At 35.6% G+C, this 17,325-nt stretch overlaps 1 protein-coding gene across 1 annotated transcript; it reads right to left on the bottom strand.

Moving 5' to 3' along the window:
- Nucleotides 1-812: 812 nt before the first annotated feature.
- LOC311282012 (uncharacterized protein) lies at nt 813-16,479 on the bottom strand. Its single transcript, XM_084395477.1, has 7 exons — nt 16,397-16,479; nt 15,661-15,836; nt 15,292-15,456; nt 2,500-2,697; nt 2,269-2,420; nt 2,038-2,174; nt 813-1,823 (listed from the first exon to the last, which is right to left on the bottom strand). Exons 1-4 carry the CDS (start codon nt 16,407-16,409, stop codon nt 2,665-2,667), a joined length of 387 nt encoding a protein of 128 aa, XP_084251603.1. The 5' UTR covers nt 16,410-16,479; the 3' UTR covers nt 813-1,823; nt 2,038-2,174; nt 2,269-2,420; nt 2,500-2,664.
- Nucleotides 16,480-17,325: the final 846 nt, after the last annotated feature.

Genomic DNA, 17,325 nt, shown 5'->3' with positions numbered 1-17,325 from the left:
TTTTTCTTGGTTGCTTTTATAATCAGACAACCAATTATTTAACAGTGCCTTTTATAAAAGAGAATAACAAAAAATTACCATTATGTAGAATATTTTTGTACTTCACTTTTATTTGTTCCCATGTTCTAGTGTGGTGACTCTGACATTACAATGAACAAAGTAATTATGCAATTATTAAAATACAAAAATATAGGCTAATAAGTGATAAAAACATCTAACATGGCCACTTCTCACGGATTTAAATTGTCTGCTACTTTTTGCCAGCCCTCTCTCCTGGCTTTTGCAGACTTTGAGGTGTTCCCTGGCGTTTTAATTAAACATTAAAATTCCGGATAAACTTTGACTATTAGTTCTTGCTCTGCTGAGGAGAAAAACTGAGCGCGCTCTTTGGCCACGCCCACGCTGAGCAGCCAATAGCAGCGTTGCTGATCAATGTTTCTACTATCGATACATATCCCCTTTTAACCAGCGCATGAACGCGCAATTATCTCAGATGACTCAATCCAGCTATACTAATCATATCCGGAAAGTGTGTTCGAAGAACCGAGTTAGCCAGATCATGATTAGCACAATGATATCATCTTGGATGTCTCATTTGAACTCGGATGTTTTAAGCAACGTACGAAGAACGGGCCCCTGGTTCAGAATCATGCCGGATCAGGGCCAGCTCATTTTGTTGACAGTACACAAACACACTCGCTCGCTCTACATATCTAGAATTTCATGAATCTTCTCATTTACATGATCTTATGTCTTATGCCACTGATATTTTTTCTGTTTTTAACACAAAATGCTTAGGCAATAAAAAGTTGAATTACTGTACTTTTTTACACTAAAATACCACCTGATAATCTATTGTTAGCACTAACTCACAGCCACTACTTCACAGTAAACATGCATTCAAAGAAAAAATATTTGGACAGTAAATTTGACATATTCAAGGGCTTTACTTTTGATCCATTTTTTATTTATTAAGCATATTAAAACAAATTCACAAAAGAAACAATGCAAAACAGTGCCACTGTGCATTTTTGCACAAGTACTCAAAGTTTATATAAAACACTTAAGTCTCTACTTGCCGTTAACGGGATAGTTCACACAAAAATATAAATTCTGTCATTAATTACTCACTTTCATGTTGTTCCAAACTAGTAAGACTTTTATTCATCTTCTGAACACAAATTAATTGAGATCTTTTTAATGAAATCTGAGATTTCTTTCCCTCCATTGACAGCTACGCAACTACAAGTTAAACAGTAAAGATTTTTAGCTGAAAATGTGGTCCTTGATGATTCATATAATGCAAGTCAATAGCTACAGTCAGTTTGAGTCAAAAAAACATATTACAGGCAAAACAAAATTAATACCTGTGGCTCCGGACGATTCATTGATGTTGTATGAAGCAAAACAATTGGTCTGTCAAAGAAACTGAACATTATTTACAACATTATTACCTGTAATCCACAGCCTCTGCAAACAGTCCTGTGTCACGGCGGTCTTGTTTTGCATGTAATATGTTTGTTTTTTTACCAATCTTCTACTTTTCTTTCATTTTGTGGTAAAACTATTCTTATTTTTTCATCATTTATCAGGAGCTCACCAGAAGAAGCAGGAGCTTCAACCCAAAAAGTTCAGTTTAAGGCCAATGCTGCTGTTAATTTGAACATTGAAAGGTCAGTATGTTCAAGCTTTTTGTCCTTCTTTTGCTCAAACACAATGTTGTCGATGTGTCCTAGAAGTTCCTCAACATGTGCTGACAAGGCTGGATGAAAGCTCTTAGGTTGGGTTTCATGTGAGCCTTTCACAATTCCTTGAAACAACTCCTGAAAAAAATATTTAGTATAGCAAACAATATCTAGCCATTTTAAATTTTGTAAAGTCTTATATGTACCAGAATTTCAGTATCACTGACAAGAGAACAAATTCCTTTTTTTCCCACCTCCTCGAGTGTCCTATATTTTAAAAATCATCGATCTACTTGATTTATTAAACTTTTAAATTGATTTATATGAATGAGGACACACATTTTACACATACCTTTTATACTTCATATGCTGAACAGCATATGCTGCCATTGATGATGCGTGATATATTCTCAGATGCCACAGATCTTCTCCCTGTATCACTTCGTTTTTCATAGAGGTCCATTTGTCCCTCACCTCCATTTCTGCCATCTAATGCAATAAACATATTACATAAACAATAAAAGTTGTTAAAGTAATGTAGATAAAAATTAAATAAATAAATAATAGCATTTATTTAACTTACTGTACAAACCAAAACCCCACAGTTGTTAAGAGTCAGCCAGCCTCCACTGTTCTGGGTACTCCACAGTCCATTGTCCCAAGTATTTTCAGAAATTGACTTGTAGTTGTCAGTGGGGTCGTAAACTCGAAAACGATTCAGCAAACCATCCAAGACTTTTACAAAATAAACAGAAACTGCTTTAACCAGAGTAACAACTGTTGAGTAAAAATGTATTTTTTTATCCACACATACCCACAAAATGAAGCGGTTTCCCTTTTCAGGGCTCTGTGCATCAACAATTCTTGGAATAAGGACCGTGTCACTTTGTCTAGACGTTGTTTAATGTTAAATCTTCTACTTTTCTTTCATTTTGTGGTAACATTTTCCAGGAGCTCATTTATCAGGAGGTCAGCTCCATTAGAAAGACCACAGCCGGGACCACTGGCAGCCCTGCGGCAAAGGTGGAGAAATGCAAAGGTAAAACAAGGGAGTTCAGCACTCATACCATGCACTAATTTATTTTAAATGCGTTTTATATGCGTGAGATTTATTTTTTGTTATTCCAAAACGTCATTACATTTAAAGTTAAAAATATGGGAAATATAACGACATACAGTATTTTTTTTTAAACAAACAAACAAAAAATACAAAATAAAACATAAACTAGATGTACCGCATGGCAGTACAAAATATGACCGCCGCTCAGGCCTGCACTGGCTTTCCACAAAAATAAATGACGTGGAGCAATTTGGCTGTATTGCGTGTTTGTGTATATACCTAAAAAAAGTAGTAGTATGTGCATGTCTGTCTGTGTGTATGTGTGTGTGTCTGTGCGTGTATGTATGCGTGCGTACATGTGTGTGTGTGCGTGTGTGTGTTTGTGCGTGTGGATTTGTATGTGTGTGTATGGGTGTGTGTGGATTAGGGATGGCTCGATACCACAATTTTGGTTTCGGTACGGTACCAGAACCTAATACCTCGGTATCGATACTAAATCGATACCACAGGTGACAAATAACCAGCCTCAAAATTTAAGTGAATTGAAACAGTTTTATTAAAAAACACTGCTTGAAACTCTGCTGCACCGAATGTGCAAACAAAAAGTTATCAAAATGTTAAAAAAAAAATTTTAATAAATAAAAAACAGTCAGGGAACTTACAGTAGGTTAAATTTTGATTTAAAAAAAAAAAGAAAAAAAAAGAAAAGGACACCTGAAATGATACAATTAAAATAGGTTAATATCTATTATCTATAATAATTGATTAATATAGAATAATAATAGAATAATGAAATGAAATGTAAACCATTAGCTGTCATGCATCAACAGAATTATCAACATTTATAGCATTTATTCATCTTGGTTTGATTACTGTTTGGTTTGGGTTCATATTAGTTTAATGCATAAAGTAATGTTAACATGCTAAACATGTATTAGTATATTTAAATAATAATTACGGATTGATCTATTCTAGATTAATAAATGCTATAATACTGTCAGGTCAGGTTACCTAATGAATGTTGACAAATGTAGCTTAAATGTAAAGTGTTACTCTAACATTCATATTAGTAATATCCATATTACTACTATTACTCTCTCTCAGCTGATTCCTCAGTCGGTCGCCACAGCAGCAGTGATAGATATGCCTTTCATTTTACTATCACCAATACTAAAATTAATATCACTTATCTCTTTATTCATTCAAATTCAATTAATATATGATTGTTTGAAAGGGCAAAAAAAATTATGAGAACTAAACTTCATTGGTTCTAGCGTGTCATGAAAGCACATTTGAGCTTTCGTGTTTACCGTGTCATATTTAATTGATAAGCTCTATGTGCGCTGTGAATAAAAGTCTAAATTAAATCAGTTGAATGATGGACTCACGTGTCGATCTCTGAATTCTTTGAACAAGTCAGGATGATCAAGTGACAAGTGGTCAACGTTAGCCAGATTTGATGTGTTGCCTCCCGTGGCAAATTTAAAGCAGCGTTTGTAGAGTGGTGCATTGAGGTCTGTTGCTTCACCTTTCTCATTACTTTTGTAGGCAAAGTAATGCCATATTTCACTCCTATTGCTCTCTTTATTTATTAATTTCGGGCGTGTAGAATGAGCTTCATCTGTTTGATCCATTGTGTTCCTCCGTTGTCACCGTTTGCCGGTTTTGCGTGACCCGCGTCAGTTTGGGTAGCGCACTGCCGCCTAGCGGTGAACTTCGAAACAGCAGCGCATCAAATACCGAAGTGAGCAAAATTATGATATTGTACCGTTTGAAATATAATATATACCGGTATTTTTGCAGTACCGGTATACCGCGCATCCCTAGTGTGGATGTCAGTGTGTGTGCATGCTTGCGTTTGTTTGTATTCCTGCATGTGTGTGTGTGTGACAGTATCATCCTAAACCAGCAACCCTTTCGCTCAACAGCACCATCTACAGGTCGATGAGTGTGTACAGTCACTAAATGTGCACATAAATGAATTTATTTTATACCCCCCCATGGATGAAATTCTACAAAACTTAGCATACCCCCAGAGGATGTCAAGTTAATCATACACATGAAATATGGTGCAGTTCTGAACATCTCAACTGAAGATAAAGCAGAATAATATTGCATTTTCATTTTTTATGGGAGGGGCGCAAATCACAAATGAGTGATTATGGGCTAGGTTGATGTGGGCCCTTAAGACCAACATACCATAAAAATGTCTTCATCCTCGGTGCCACGGTTCAGGTAGTTATTTAGGAAAAACTGCATTTTTTGGGTTTGGGGGGGCCCAGCGCGGGGGGTGAGTGGCCCCCGGGGACCAAACGAAATTTTTCCGTAAAAGTCTAGTGGGGCTACATGCCCACCAAATTTCATGTTCCCCGGTGTTTCGGTGTCCCTGGTATCGTTGACGAAAAAATTCAGTAGATGACGAAAAAAAAAAAAACAACTTTGACAATCCCTATATGACCGCTTTCGCTAGCTACGCTAGTGGCGGTCATAATAATGGATAAGTGATCTGAAAGCGCCATCATAGGCACCAAATTAGGGCCGCAACGACGCGTCGACGTCATCGATTACGTCGCCTCTGAAAATACGTCGACACGCATGAAATGCGTCGACGCGTCACATTAATTATTTACGTTTAAATATCAAGTAATGGCGGCTTCTGCTTCATGGTGAAAATGACAGACCACGATCATCCAAAGTATGGGAATACTTTAAACTACGCTTTTTAAAAGTTGTGTATGCACATGTAGACTGGAGACCTGCACTCCCGCAGGACCCAACGCAACAGAGTGCGGCGCGGAAATATGGATCTGATGGCCGAGTGCGGGCGCGGGCGGTAATGCACCCGTGTGTGTGTGTGTGCTGGTTGCGGGAGAATAAAACGATTCGCGAAACTCCCGCAAAATAGAATTATCTATAAATGTAACATCTATAAACAAATAAATTGTCATTCATCTGTTGCACAAAAGCAAAAGCAACAATAACAAACAAAATAGAAACGATTTACAGGCCAGAGTCTCTATCTATTTATAACATGTTTGCAGCGTTGATCAATGTAGCCAATCACAGACAGATGTGTTGGTTTCTTGAACGCAAATCAGATGCATTTATAGAACCCCCTCACCGCTCAAAATTGACTTTTTGTTCAGTGCTGAATTCTGCATACTGGCAAATCTTCTGATTATAGCAAACAAAGTGTAGATATTATGAAAGATTAATTGTGCAGCCAGTTTCATTTATAACAGAGATTTGTGAGATCGTGATGAACTGAGATGTCAGCTTTTTAGAAATCATTAAGGGAGAAATCCGTCCCGCGCAGGTCTCTAATGTAGACTTTAAAAACAAACGACTAACGTTATATTTACATTAACAGTAGCCTAGGCTGCAATCTAGTGTATGTGAACCTTTTTGCAGATAAACACAAGTGCATTTTCGGACAAGTTAATTGAGTAAATCATACTCCCACTAAAGTAATTAATAACAGACTATATTAAACACGTTTCCTAAATAGGCCTGTGACTGTATCTTACATTTTATGAAACAGTACCATTAGTTAAAAATAAAGCTTAAAATGCTTCCTGTTCGCATATTTCATAATAAAATGAAAGGCTACCCTTTCTGAAATAATTTTTTTTTTTGTCATCATTCATAGATTTCATGTTAAAATAATATTCAGATGCACTACCCTCTTCAAAATACAGCTGATATATTGTTGTACTTATTTATTGTAAAGTTTGCCAATGGATAAATCAGCTAATCCCAAAAATAATCATTAGATTAATCAGAAAAATAATCGTTAGATTAGTCGACTAATCGAAGAAATAATCGACAGATTAATCGACAACAAATATAATCGTTAGATGCAGCTCTACACCAAATGACAATGTATACTTGTTTGTTGATTTTGCAGAAGTGGGCCATTTGTATTCTTTGCATGCTGGTGCTGTTTGGAGTCATCCTCCTCATTTTGTTTAGTGAGTATCACAGTATTTACATGCTCTTTCACTCCAGAGGGTTGTTCCATAAAACAAGATTAGAATACAAGCTTATTTTGGTTAGTCAAGACTTATTGTCGGTGGATTCTGTTTCATAAAGCAAACTTAAAATAGTTCAAACTCAGTTACCCTGGCAACTTATGCTGGGAAACTAGCCTGGTCCAGGGCAGGCTAACTGTCAGGCTAAGCCTCAGCTGTTACACAGATCCTCTAACACTGACCGACAAGAACACAATGATATTACCACTGACACTCTCTCATACCATTATTGGACTTTATTAACCATTATGAGTCCAAAAATAAATACACAGTATACAGAAAGTCAACTTAAATAAGGCTACAATGATAAATTAGACAATATATCTATCTATATAGATAGATATATTGATAGATAAATACAATATATATACTACAGGTTTTCTTTTTTTACTGGCTGAATGTTTTGTGCCCAAGATTTAATTAGATTGTTTTAAAGATTTATGAATACAATTCTCTCTGGTTTTGTTTGGCAGCTGTAGTACATGTTTATGATTATTAGAAGAACATTAGAACACAATCTAAAAAAAGCTTTTAAAGCAGAAGTTAAAATCACAAAATTAAAAATAAATAATTACAAAAGCACAGTATAAATGTTAGCTGGTAAGATGAATCTGAGCTTAGTAATTGACAGTATATTAGCCTACATTTTATTTACCCCATTACAATAGTCCCTTTACAGTTATTGCTATCATAAAAATACACTTGTAGGTTTAAAATTCTAAATAAGGCACATCTAATGTCCAAATAACAAATATTTTAGCATATATATATATATATATATATATATATATATATATATATTATGTACTTTATTGTGGCTTTCAATTCAAACACATTTAACACAATTATACAAATGGACAGTTCCTTTAAAAACATCATATTTTCCCCCAATAAATATTCATTTATTATTTATTTTTCCTTCTACTTTTTTTTCTTTTGTGATAATACCCACCAACACATAGCCTAAAAAACACATGATTAGAGCAATAACCAAAAAGTACATAGTTAGACACTTTTAGATATGATTTAAGGGTGAAAAGACAAAAAACAATAAATAAATATTAATAAAAATTTAACATTCACATATTTATATCAAACTCTTATAATGACACACAATTCCTAATAGTTATTCAAGTAATATTATTTGAATATCAAATATTCAATATTAAATAAGTCAATAAATAAAATAACAAATAACTAGAAATAAAAGTGAGGGAGGGTTGTATAAAAATGTAGTTAATGTAGGCTAATATATATTCCTTTATTTTATGGAATATTCTTTGATTTTAGAGTTGCACATATCTTTTCAAAATTTGCTCTAAATTTCATGTTATCCTCTCCATAATGTACTTTAGAAACTAAATCTACTCATTTAAAACTGGGGATTCTTGCTTTCTCCAAAAAAGTATTGCATTAAAAGCTGTAATTCTTGTAAAACTATATTTTGTATCTTTATATATTTAGTTTCTTAAAATAAACTTCCCTGAATTAGGCTACTTCTGTTCACTGAAGTACTTCTGTTCGCTAGAAGTTCACTGCAACTTATCCAAAGATAAATTATTATAATTAGAAGATATTTCTAGTGTTATAAAATATCGCATATTAATTTTCCAAGCAAAATGTATATTTTAGTCAGAATGATTGCGCTCGTATTTGGCGCGCATGCGCGCAGCAGCGCTCGTTCAATATGAAGATTAGCAGCAAAATGGATACATTTGCATGACTTTCTAACATTTACAGATGGAGAATATAACAGTAAAATGTAAGTTTTGCACTGAGGGGGAAAAAATCATATCACAAACGCATAAAACAGCACAAAATATACGATGTTTGATGGTGGATCGATTTGATCCAAGATCGACCTCTAGGGCTGCTTCAAAAACGTGTCCACACGCAATTATCTAGACTTGATAAACCTGGATCAAATTAGCGAGATTGCGTGAACTTCAATTACCTTTTATGGAACCACTTTAGCCCCAACGTATTTGTTAAGCTCATTCAAGTCCGGTTTTGGAGTTTAATCCCCGCTTTTCTAAGCGTCTTTTATGGAACAACCCTCAGGGGCAGCAATTGTACAAAACGATAGACGTCCCTGTGATTTAAGTGTTCTTGAAGCAATTCATGTGCTAATTAAATGTGTTGTAAACAAAGTATACTACATCCATTTTAATCTCTGCTCTTTTTTCCCCCTTCTTTAGTCTGCCTGAAGTCACTAAGTGGCTAATTTATGGCCTGGATGGATTGTAATTAATAAAAATAATTTACATTTTTAATTTTGTGACCAATACTTTATTGATTTTCTTGCAAACAAAGTTATCAGCATTCAAACTGACAAATTTTCACTAAATTACTTCAATATGGAAAACATAACTGATAACAAATATAAAACAGATATACAGAAGAGAAACATTTACACATACAGAAGGACTAATAAAATAATAATAATGCAAAATAAAAATTGAACTATATGCATAGTCAGAGATAAATGATTTACAGGAAGAAAATGTCTATTGAAATAAAGATAATTGAGGCCTCAATAAAATTAAAAGAAAAACAAACTTAGATCATTTAGGTTTTGAGAATAGAAATCAAGCGGTCATGAGCTTGGCTCCAGTGCATAATAGTTGTAATCTTTGCCCTATTAATTAAGGCAGTGGATCGCTCCAGACGGACAATATCTATAACATAAGACAACCACTGCTGTTTTGATAAAGAATGAGGAGGAAACCAAGAACTAATTATTAATTATTTAATAATTATTGGTTTTCTTGGCCGTTTTTGAATTAACGTAAGGGCAGCAGAGGATACATCGTTAAGAAGGAAAAGACATGGTTCAGGATTAATTGTCAGTTCCAAAAGTTGTGATAATACAGAAGAGACATCAACCCAGAAGTTGAGGATTGAAGGACATTCCCAGAATACATGGAGAAAGCTGCCGATTGCCCCAGTGCTACATTTGTCACACACAGGGGAGGGAATCAGTTTCATTCTAAAACGTTTCAGAGGTGTATAATATATTCTGTGGATTACATTTACATTTTTAATTTTAACCCTTTTTTTAATGAATAAATTTAATGGAAAAATGATTCATTGCTATTTTTGTATGTATCTAGACTAAAATGACAGTTCATGCATTTTTTCCAAAATATGCCCATTATTTTCTAAGTTACACTCTGTATCTCCCGAGATACATTGCTCATTTAGGGTAATATTTTGCAATGTATTCTTTTTTATTATAGGTCATATGACAACTTTTAAAACATTTAATGAACAATTAATTAGCTACATTTTTTCATGTTATCCATACAACATTAGAAAAATTGGAAAAAAATGAACTTTTTCTCCCAAGATGCATTGCCTATGTAGGATATAAATTTAACATTTCATAACTTTTTAAACAGTTCATGTGCTGATTTTTAAAACACCTTTTTCCTGTTTTGTTTTTTTAATTCTACCATCTTCCCTGTGGTGCCCCACACCAGATATATTCTATGGCAATGGAAGCTGAGAAAACAGTTGCGAGCATTTTGTCCAGTGACCAGGCAAAGCCTCACTTTGCACTTCTGACACATGATGGATGTCTGCCCATGATGGAAGTGTGTGTGTGTGTGTGTGTGTGTGTGTGTGTGTGTGTGTGTGTGTGTGTGTAAAATAGAGAAAGTATTGGGAAGGGGGGTTCCTTCCCTCTTCCCTCCACTCATTTACTAACACATCACCATAACACACATCATGTGGACACACACAAATTCAAATTCAAATGTATTTATAAAGCACTTAATAAAACAACAAAGTTGACCATAGTGCTGTACAAGCAGTAAAATAATAAGTAGAGAAAAGCAAAAAAAAAAAAAAAATGCATATCCAATATATCTAAATAAAAAGTACAAACATCATAAAACAGTCAAAAAACGCTACGCTATCATAAAAAAATATGTTTTCAGATGGCTTTTAAACTGACCGAGTGTAGGAAGGTCCCTGATATATAAATTGTAAACTGTTCCATAATTTCGTGGCAGCCACCGCAAATAGACTAGACCAGGGAACGACAACTGGCGGCCCGCGGGCCAAAACTGGCCCGCCATGAATATTTTCTGGCCCGCCGGATTATTTTGGAAGTCCTAAATGCTGCACAAAACTCTTACACTACTTGAGAAAAGACGTAGTCGCGCGGCGATTTCACCGCCGCATACTGTGTGAAACGCCTATAGGGAATCATGCGGCGCGGGATTACATTAATCTGACGCATAAGGAAAACCGTTGAAATCAATGGAGTTCCTTGTTCGTCAATATGACGCCTAGGAGTACCTTCAACGTCTTCTTTGTGACGCGGAAGGCACTTGACCATGCTTCAGTTTTTGACGCCCTGGGAGTGAGAACGGAATAGCGCGTCAAATTCGCGCCTGCCGCGTCTAGTTATAAACGCTTGACCACTTTGTGTCCATCTTTTGACAGCGTATCCGCACTTAATTCTGACCACCTGTACACCTAGCTCTGAGGGGCTGTTTGGTACTGAAACCATTGTCGGTCAACAACATTCTTTTCTTGCAAGGATGTTTGAAATAGTTTGACAGAAAATAGCCTACTTCATTTGTCAGTAGGGCAATATGATTTTCGTTTATGTTGCTTAGAAATTTGAGTGATAGGCTTTGTCCTATTTAATTTGTTATTTATATTTCATATTTTTTTTCTGTGGCATTTTTTTCTCTGCTGACAGTACAATGTTAAAATAGCCTAATATTTATATTGACACGAACACAATTTTTGTATAGCATTTATAATTATTATAGGGTACTTAATCTCCTTCTTTCCGAGACTTTCTTTTAGAGACATTTGAATGTGAGATTATGGAAACGAGATCTAAATTTTGCGGACCCGTGAGGTCGGGAAATAAAGCGGGTGAACACAGAGTGTATTTTAAGCGGTTGCTGAATAGAACCTTGTGGGAGCGGGACGGGGGGAAAAACAGCCCCGCTCAGACCTCCTTAAATCTTAGGTGTGTATCTGTGTGTCCCGAATAAATAATAATAATAAAAAAAGGAATAAAGTTCAAAAGTCGGACTGTAAGCGAATGAGGCATGATTGCTATTCACACCTTTATTAAAATGGCTGTAATCTGTTACCACAATAGTACTTATCTGTTTAAAAGGTGTTAAATTAAAAATTTAAAATCTAAATTAAAATTTGTCTAATCCAGTAATACATTTTTTCTATTTTTGATCTGAGCACAATCAGAAAATCAGAAAACCCGTCGTTATTCGTTTTTTCATTTTAGTTCAGGAAATAAATAATGGAAAAACAAGTCGTTTTTCATCTTTTTATTTTTGGTTTTAATTTGAAAAAACGATTGAACGAATGATCCACGGATGGTGACGGACCCATCATATTATATAAGAGTACTATTTAATTTGTATCCATAGGCCTACTCTGTGTAGCTGGCCCGCCATCTACTGGCTAAAAAAAATATTGGCCCACGGCCAAAGTTACTTGCCGACCCCTGGACTAGACGGATTTCAGAAAAATGGCCTTCTATAAGAAGTGAGGAGCATTTATGGGTACAAGTTGGGAACCGGCCTACCTTATATTTCAAGGGTGCTGAGTCCAAAAAAACTGGTTCCCAAGCGAAATTTTGAGTTTTTGACCTTCTAATTTGCATATCAAAATGGCCGCCAAATTGCATATCTTGCTCAGTCGTTGGACCATTTTCCCCTAGTTTTTTTGTAAGTAGGCAATCAAGATGAGGAAATTAAGTTTCTAGATCGATAGTCAAGGGTCAGAGCAAAGATATAATGGAGGCTCACTGCCTTTTTTATGTATATATATATATGCAAAATACCAACTTTTAAGGTGAAATTAAGCATTATTTGTGTAATTTTTTTAAGGCCGACATACATATTCAATCAATATCACTCTTAAATGTTCCCAGTGTATATATGATATGTGACGTATTCCATATTACATAATAACTAAGAAAAACACCATTGCAAGTTGTCTGAGATTTCCTTTTTTTATGCAAATTAAGGTGAGACACTACAGGTGAATAGGGTAAAATTTTTAACTAGCAGATATCATCATGAAACTTTCACAGTTGATTACCTACATTAAGATGAGAAACAAAATGTATTACAAGTTTTCTGTAATTTAATGTTTAAATATGCAAATTAGGCAATATCTAATCAAATATGCACTAATTTGCATAGATTTAAAACAACGAAATCTGAGTATTGGATAAAGCCAGGTTAAAAATGATTTTTTCATTGTGTTCACATATTAGATGGGAAAAAAAAATACAGAGGGATTTATGGATATCTACTTTTGTTATCCTGTAAATCAGAAAAAACTGTTAATAGCCTTAAAAAAAAAAGATTTTCGCCATGTTTTTTGGAATAAAATGTTATATAAATCAGGCTAGGAATAATATATTTACAAATCCCTCTGTAAATGTCTTCATAATATAATATAACATAATATAACTATAACTAGGTACAAGTACAAAAGTTTGGTGTATAGGTGCTACTGAAGTGGAGCGTAATTTTGACCAAGATTGGTTTGCAGTGATCGACCTGAAGGACGTACTGTCTGGGCTCCCCTTAGTTTTGAACGGGCTCAGCGTTTGCCATAGAGATAGACAAACAACATGGCAAATGAACGAGACCGCAGCAGCACAAGCACACACGCCAAAAGCGTTTACAAACTGAATTTCTATTGTAATTCTATCAATATTCATAAATGAACAATGGCTAGGCTGTTAAGCTCTATAAAGGAAAAGTCAACACTATAAAAAATGAAGTTAAAAGTAGTGGATGAGTCATGTTGCCTATTTTAAAAGTTTTAAAACTATGTGCAATGAACTAATCAGATCATATCAGTGTTAAGGTTACTACGACATACTACAACAACAACAACATCAAACCTCATTAGTTCTTGTGTCATGACATTTGATCAAAAGACTTGCAAGAACCAATGAGGCTTGGTTTTTTATGTAGTAGCTAATACAATAAAACATCATTGTAAACAAAGACTGACATTTTATGTTTTCATCCTACAAAGACATTGTATGATTTCAGAAGACTTTGAATATGACATGCAAATTGAATAGGTTACTTTTTAGATGCTTACTCTGAAGTCATTGTATGAAAAGATGTCACTATCAATAGGTTTATGATGTGAGTAGTGTTGCACGGTGTACCGATACTTCAAAAGTATCGCGATACTCGGAAATTAAAAACGTCACGATACCTAAATTTATCAGTATCGATACTTAAAAAAAATTTTTTTTTTAAAACGCCTCCCTATGGACGTCTGTGTTTTTTTCCTGACGCACGCAGCAAAGAACCTGCCGCTGTCTGTGTCATGTGACAAAACCGTCTATGGACAAAACACTACAGCGAGATGGCTGCATGTGCGAGCACAAGTGGTCCACGACTCGTAGAAAAAGTTGACGCGAGGAGTGACATATGGAAGTACGTAGCCTACCTTGCTCTGTTGCACGGTGCACCGATACTTCAAAAGTAAAGCGGAAATTAAAAACGTCACGATTCCTTCATTTATTAGTATCCATACTTCTAAGAATGACCGCGTTCCAGATTTGTAAGGCCGGCGACACACTGGCTGCGTGTCGTGTCCGTTTTTATTTCGGCTCCCATGTTAACTGCCTGCGTGACACACGAGTCTGGGCGCAGCTCGAGACGCGCGGAAAACGCGTGCATGCTATAAATAGAACCGACGCCTATTTTTCACGCGTCACGCAAGCGTGATGGAAGCGTTCCCAGGCAAAATAGAATAGGAAAAGATGTTTCTATGTCATTTTGACACGAATACATATTAATAAATGACATTTTGATGTTTGAAAGTTTTGACATAAATACAATATAAATGTAATTAAAAAAATATGATCGATTTTCAAATATTGCACCTCTCGATACAGAACGAATTATTCTGTAGCCTATTTTGCCGTCAACACTGCCGACGTTGTCTTTGCTGCTATATTCCATAACTCTCTCCCCACATGTCAAATATATCACCAATGAGGCTTATCATATGTTACCAATATTAAACATTGTTTAATATAATCGCTGTTCATATTTTTATTCAAAGTTCAGAATCAAGATAAAGCTCTTATGTTTCTTATGATAAATGAGATAATGCTGCTAAATTTATATAAAAAAATTACCTTGAATGTCATTGCTCTAATTTATTTTTTATATTTTGATATTTCATATTTTGTTCAAATGTTTAATATATCTGCTGTTCATATGTTCATTTATTAGTGTTATATGATTAGAATGTTGTCCCGGTTTTAAAATAAAGCACAGCAATGATATTTGAGAGTGTTTCTCCCTTTTCAGGAAAAGTATCGAAAAAGTATCGAAATCGCAATACTTGACTTGGTATCGGTATCGAAACAATAATTTTGGTATCGTGACAACACTAGATGTGAGTAGTGAGTAAGTGAGTAAATGATCACAGAATTGTCATTTTGGGGAGAGAAAGACTGCTTTAAAATAAATTGACTCACGTTCTTATCAAGGCTCTCTAGTATTGAAGTCATTTCTGGAATGTCCTCATAACGCTTTGACCGGAATAACTGTATCAGCTTTGAGAGATGACCATCTAGGGCTAGGCCTTCCAAAAAGGACTTGCTCGGGTCCTTTGACACAAGCCTGGTGAATTCTTTGCTGATCTATAAAAACATAAATACATTTACAAATTGAACAAAGATGCCAGGGTCTCAGTGACATTTTCACTCAACATTAAAGAACTGGTCATATAATCTTAGGATATTACAGTAAGTTTGCCCATATCTTCTAATAGAACAGCACAACTTTCACAGCCCAAGATTTTCTGATTAATTCAAAGCACACAGAAATAAATAAACACAATTTACCTGTCTCTCTGTGAAAATGGCTGGCCATCGGATTTTCATTTGTGACACTGGTGGCTCCTCATCAACGACTTCTTGTCTTCTCAAAGAATACAGCACACTGCTCATAGCAGCATCAACAAATGTGATGTCTGGAGTCCTCTTCATCATCGCCACAGCCATTTGCTCTCTTTCCTTTTCTGTTCAATTGACATAAAAGTTTAATCATGTGATTATTAACTACAAAAAGTTGAATTAGTATTAATACAAAATCATGGCAAGTTACCTATATAGGCCTACAGAAGACGCACCGTTTGCACGTGCTCAAAAACATTAAGGTTGTCAAAATCATATGGTATTTTTAATCGTAATGGTAAAAATAAATATGGACTGGCGGCGGTGCTTCAGATATTAACGTTACTGGTCATTCTGTGTTTCTAACGATAAAGAGATCCGATCAAGAACACGCTAAAAAGTAACTTATATACACTTTTTTTTAATATATATATATATATATTTACTAACATTAATACTAGTCAAAGACGACTTCTCTTTCTGCTCACGTCTCGACAGCAGCTCGGTGTCTAACACACTGTAACGTAGCTAGCAAAAATATGCGTGCCAGTGCGTGTGGCTCCTGATTACTAATCAAGTTGTCTTAGTTTGTCAAAATAGCCTGTAATCAATACGCGGTCGGTGAGCGCAAACGAAACAAGCCTAATTTTTACATGAAAGAAAGAACAAATCAGGGTATACTTACTATAAAAATCCATCTGTAGTCGTTCAAATAAGAGCTCCTTCGTCTTTTTCCGCGCAGCAACTCTGTCGTGATCTCGTCGTCTTTTCGTGCACAAAATGGCGATGGCGCGTCTGGCTCAAATTCGTTAAAATAGTACGTCATCATGACGTAGAGTTTCTGGCACATGCGCATGAGGCAGAAAATTGAATGAACCTATGTTTTGTTGTTATATGAACACGTTATTTTAAAGCTGCAGTCGGCAAGTCTGGCAGATTGAGTGGACTTAGCCAAAATTTTGAATGTTTACAACTCTCATGCCCCTCCCCCACTACCAACGAGCGCCAGTGCGTGTGTACCTGATTTTCTGTGAACGCGCGTCTCTTCAGCATTGATCAACACCATGGACTCGGAGGTAGGCTGCCCTGGCTAATCTATCCATAGATAGCAATAACCGAGGAATTGGAAGCTTGTTAGTAGATTTTCTCTCCGCCATCACGATTCGTACAATCTTCAGGCGTGTCGTGTGCATCTGCGCGAGGGAGAGTGAATCTGACGCGTGTGCACGACCTGTGATTGACAGTCAGATCTCACACCCCCCTGCGCTGATTGGACCCGATGAGACGGGAGCGGTGGGTTTTTGCAAAACAAATAACATGCTCCAGGTGGAGTTAGAAGCTCGGGTTTTTTTCTAAAACCACCTTATTTATGTTGTTCTGTCGGATTATAGTGTCAATTTCACTGAATTTGATCAAAAAAATGTTGCCGACGGCAGCTTTCAATTTCCCTTCAAGTTGAGGTTGTTATAACTCATCCTATTGTGTAGTGAGACACTGCAAGTTGACAGGACATGATTTTACTTGTCCACCTGACTAAAACTCAGAATCACTTTTTACAGTGTAGCATGTTTGGTATTGTTGGACTCGGCGAGGATTCAGGAACTAAAAAAAGTT

Source organism: Rutilus rutilus (genome assembly GCF_951802725.1).
Source record: "Rutilus rutilus genome assembly, chromosome: 22".
NCBI classification, from domain to species: domain Eukaryota; kingdom Metazoa; phylum Chordata; class Actinopteri; order Cypriniformes; family Leuciscidae; genus Rutilus; species Rutilus rutilus.
The sequence above is the reverse complement of the archived record's forward strand: the minus strand, read 5'-3'. Positions and strand labels throughout refer to the sequence as shown.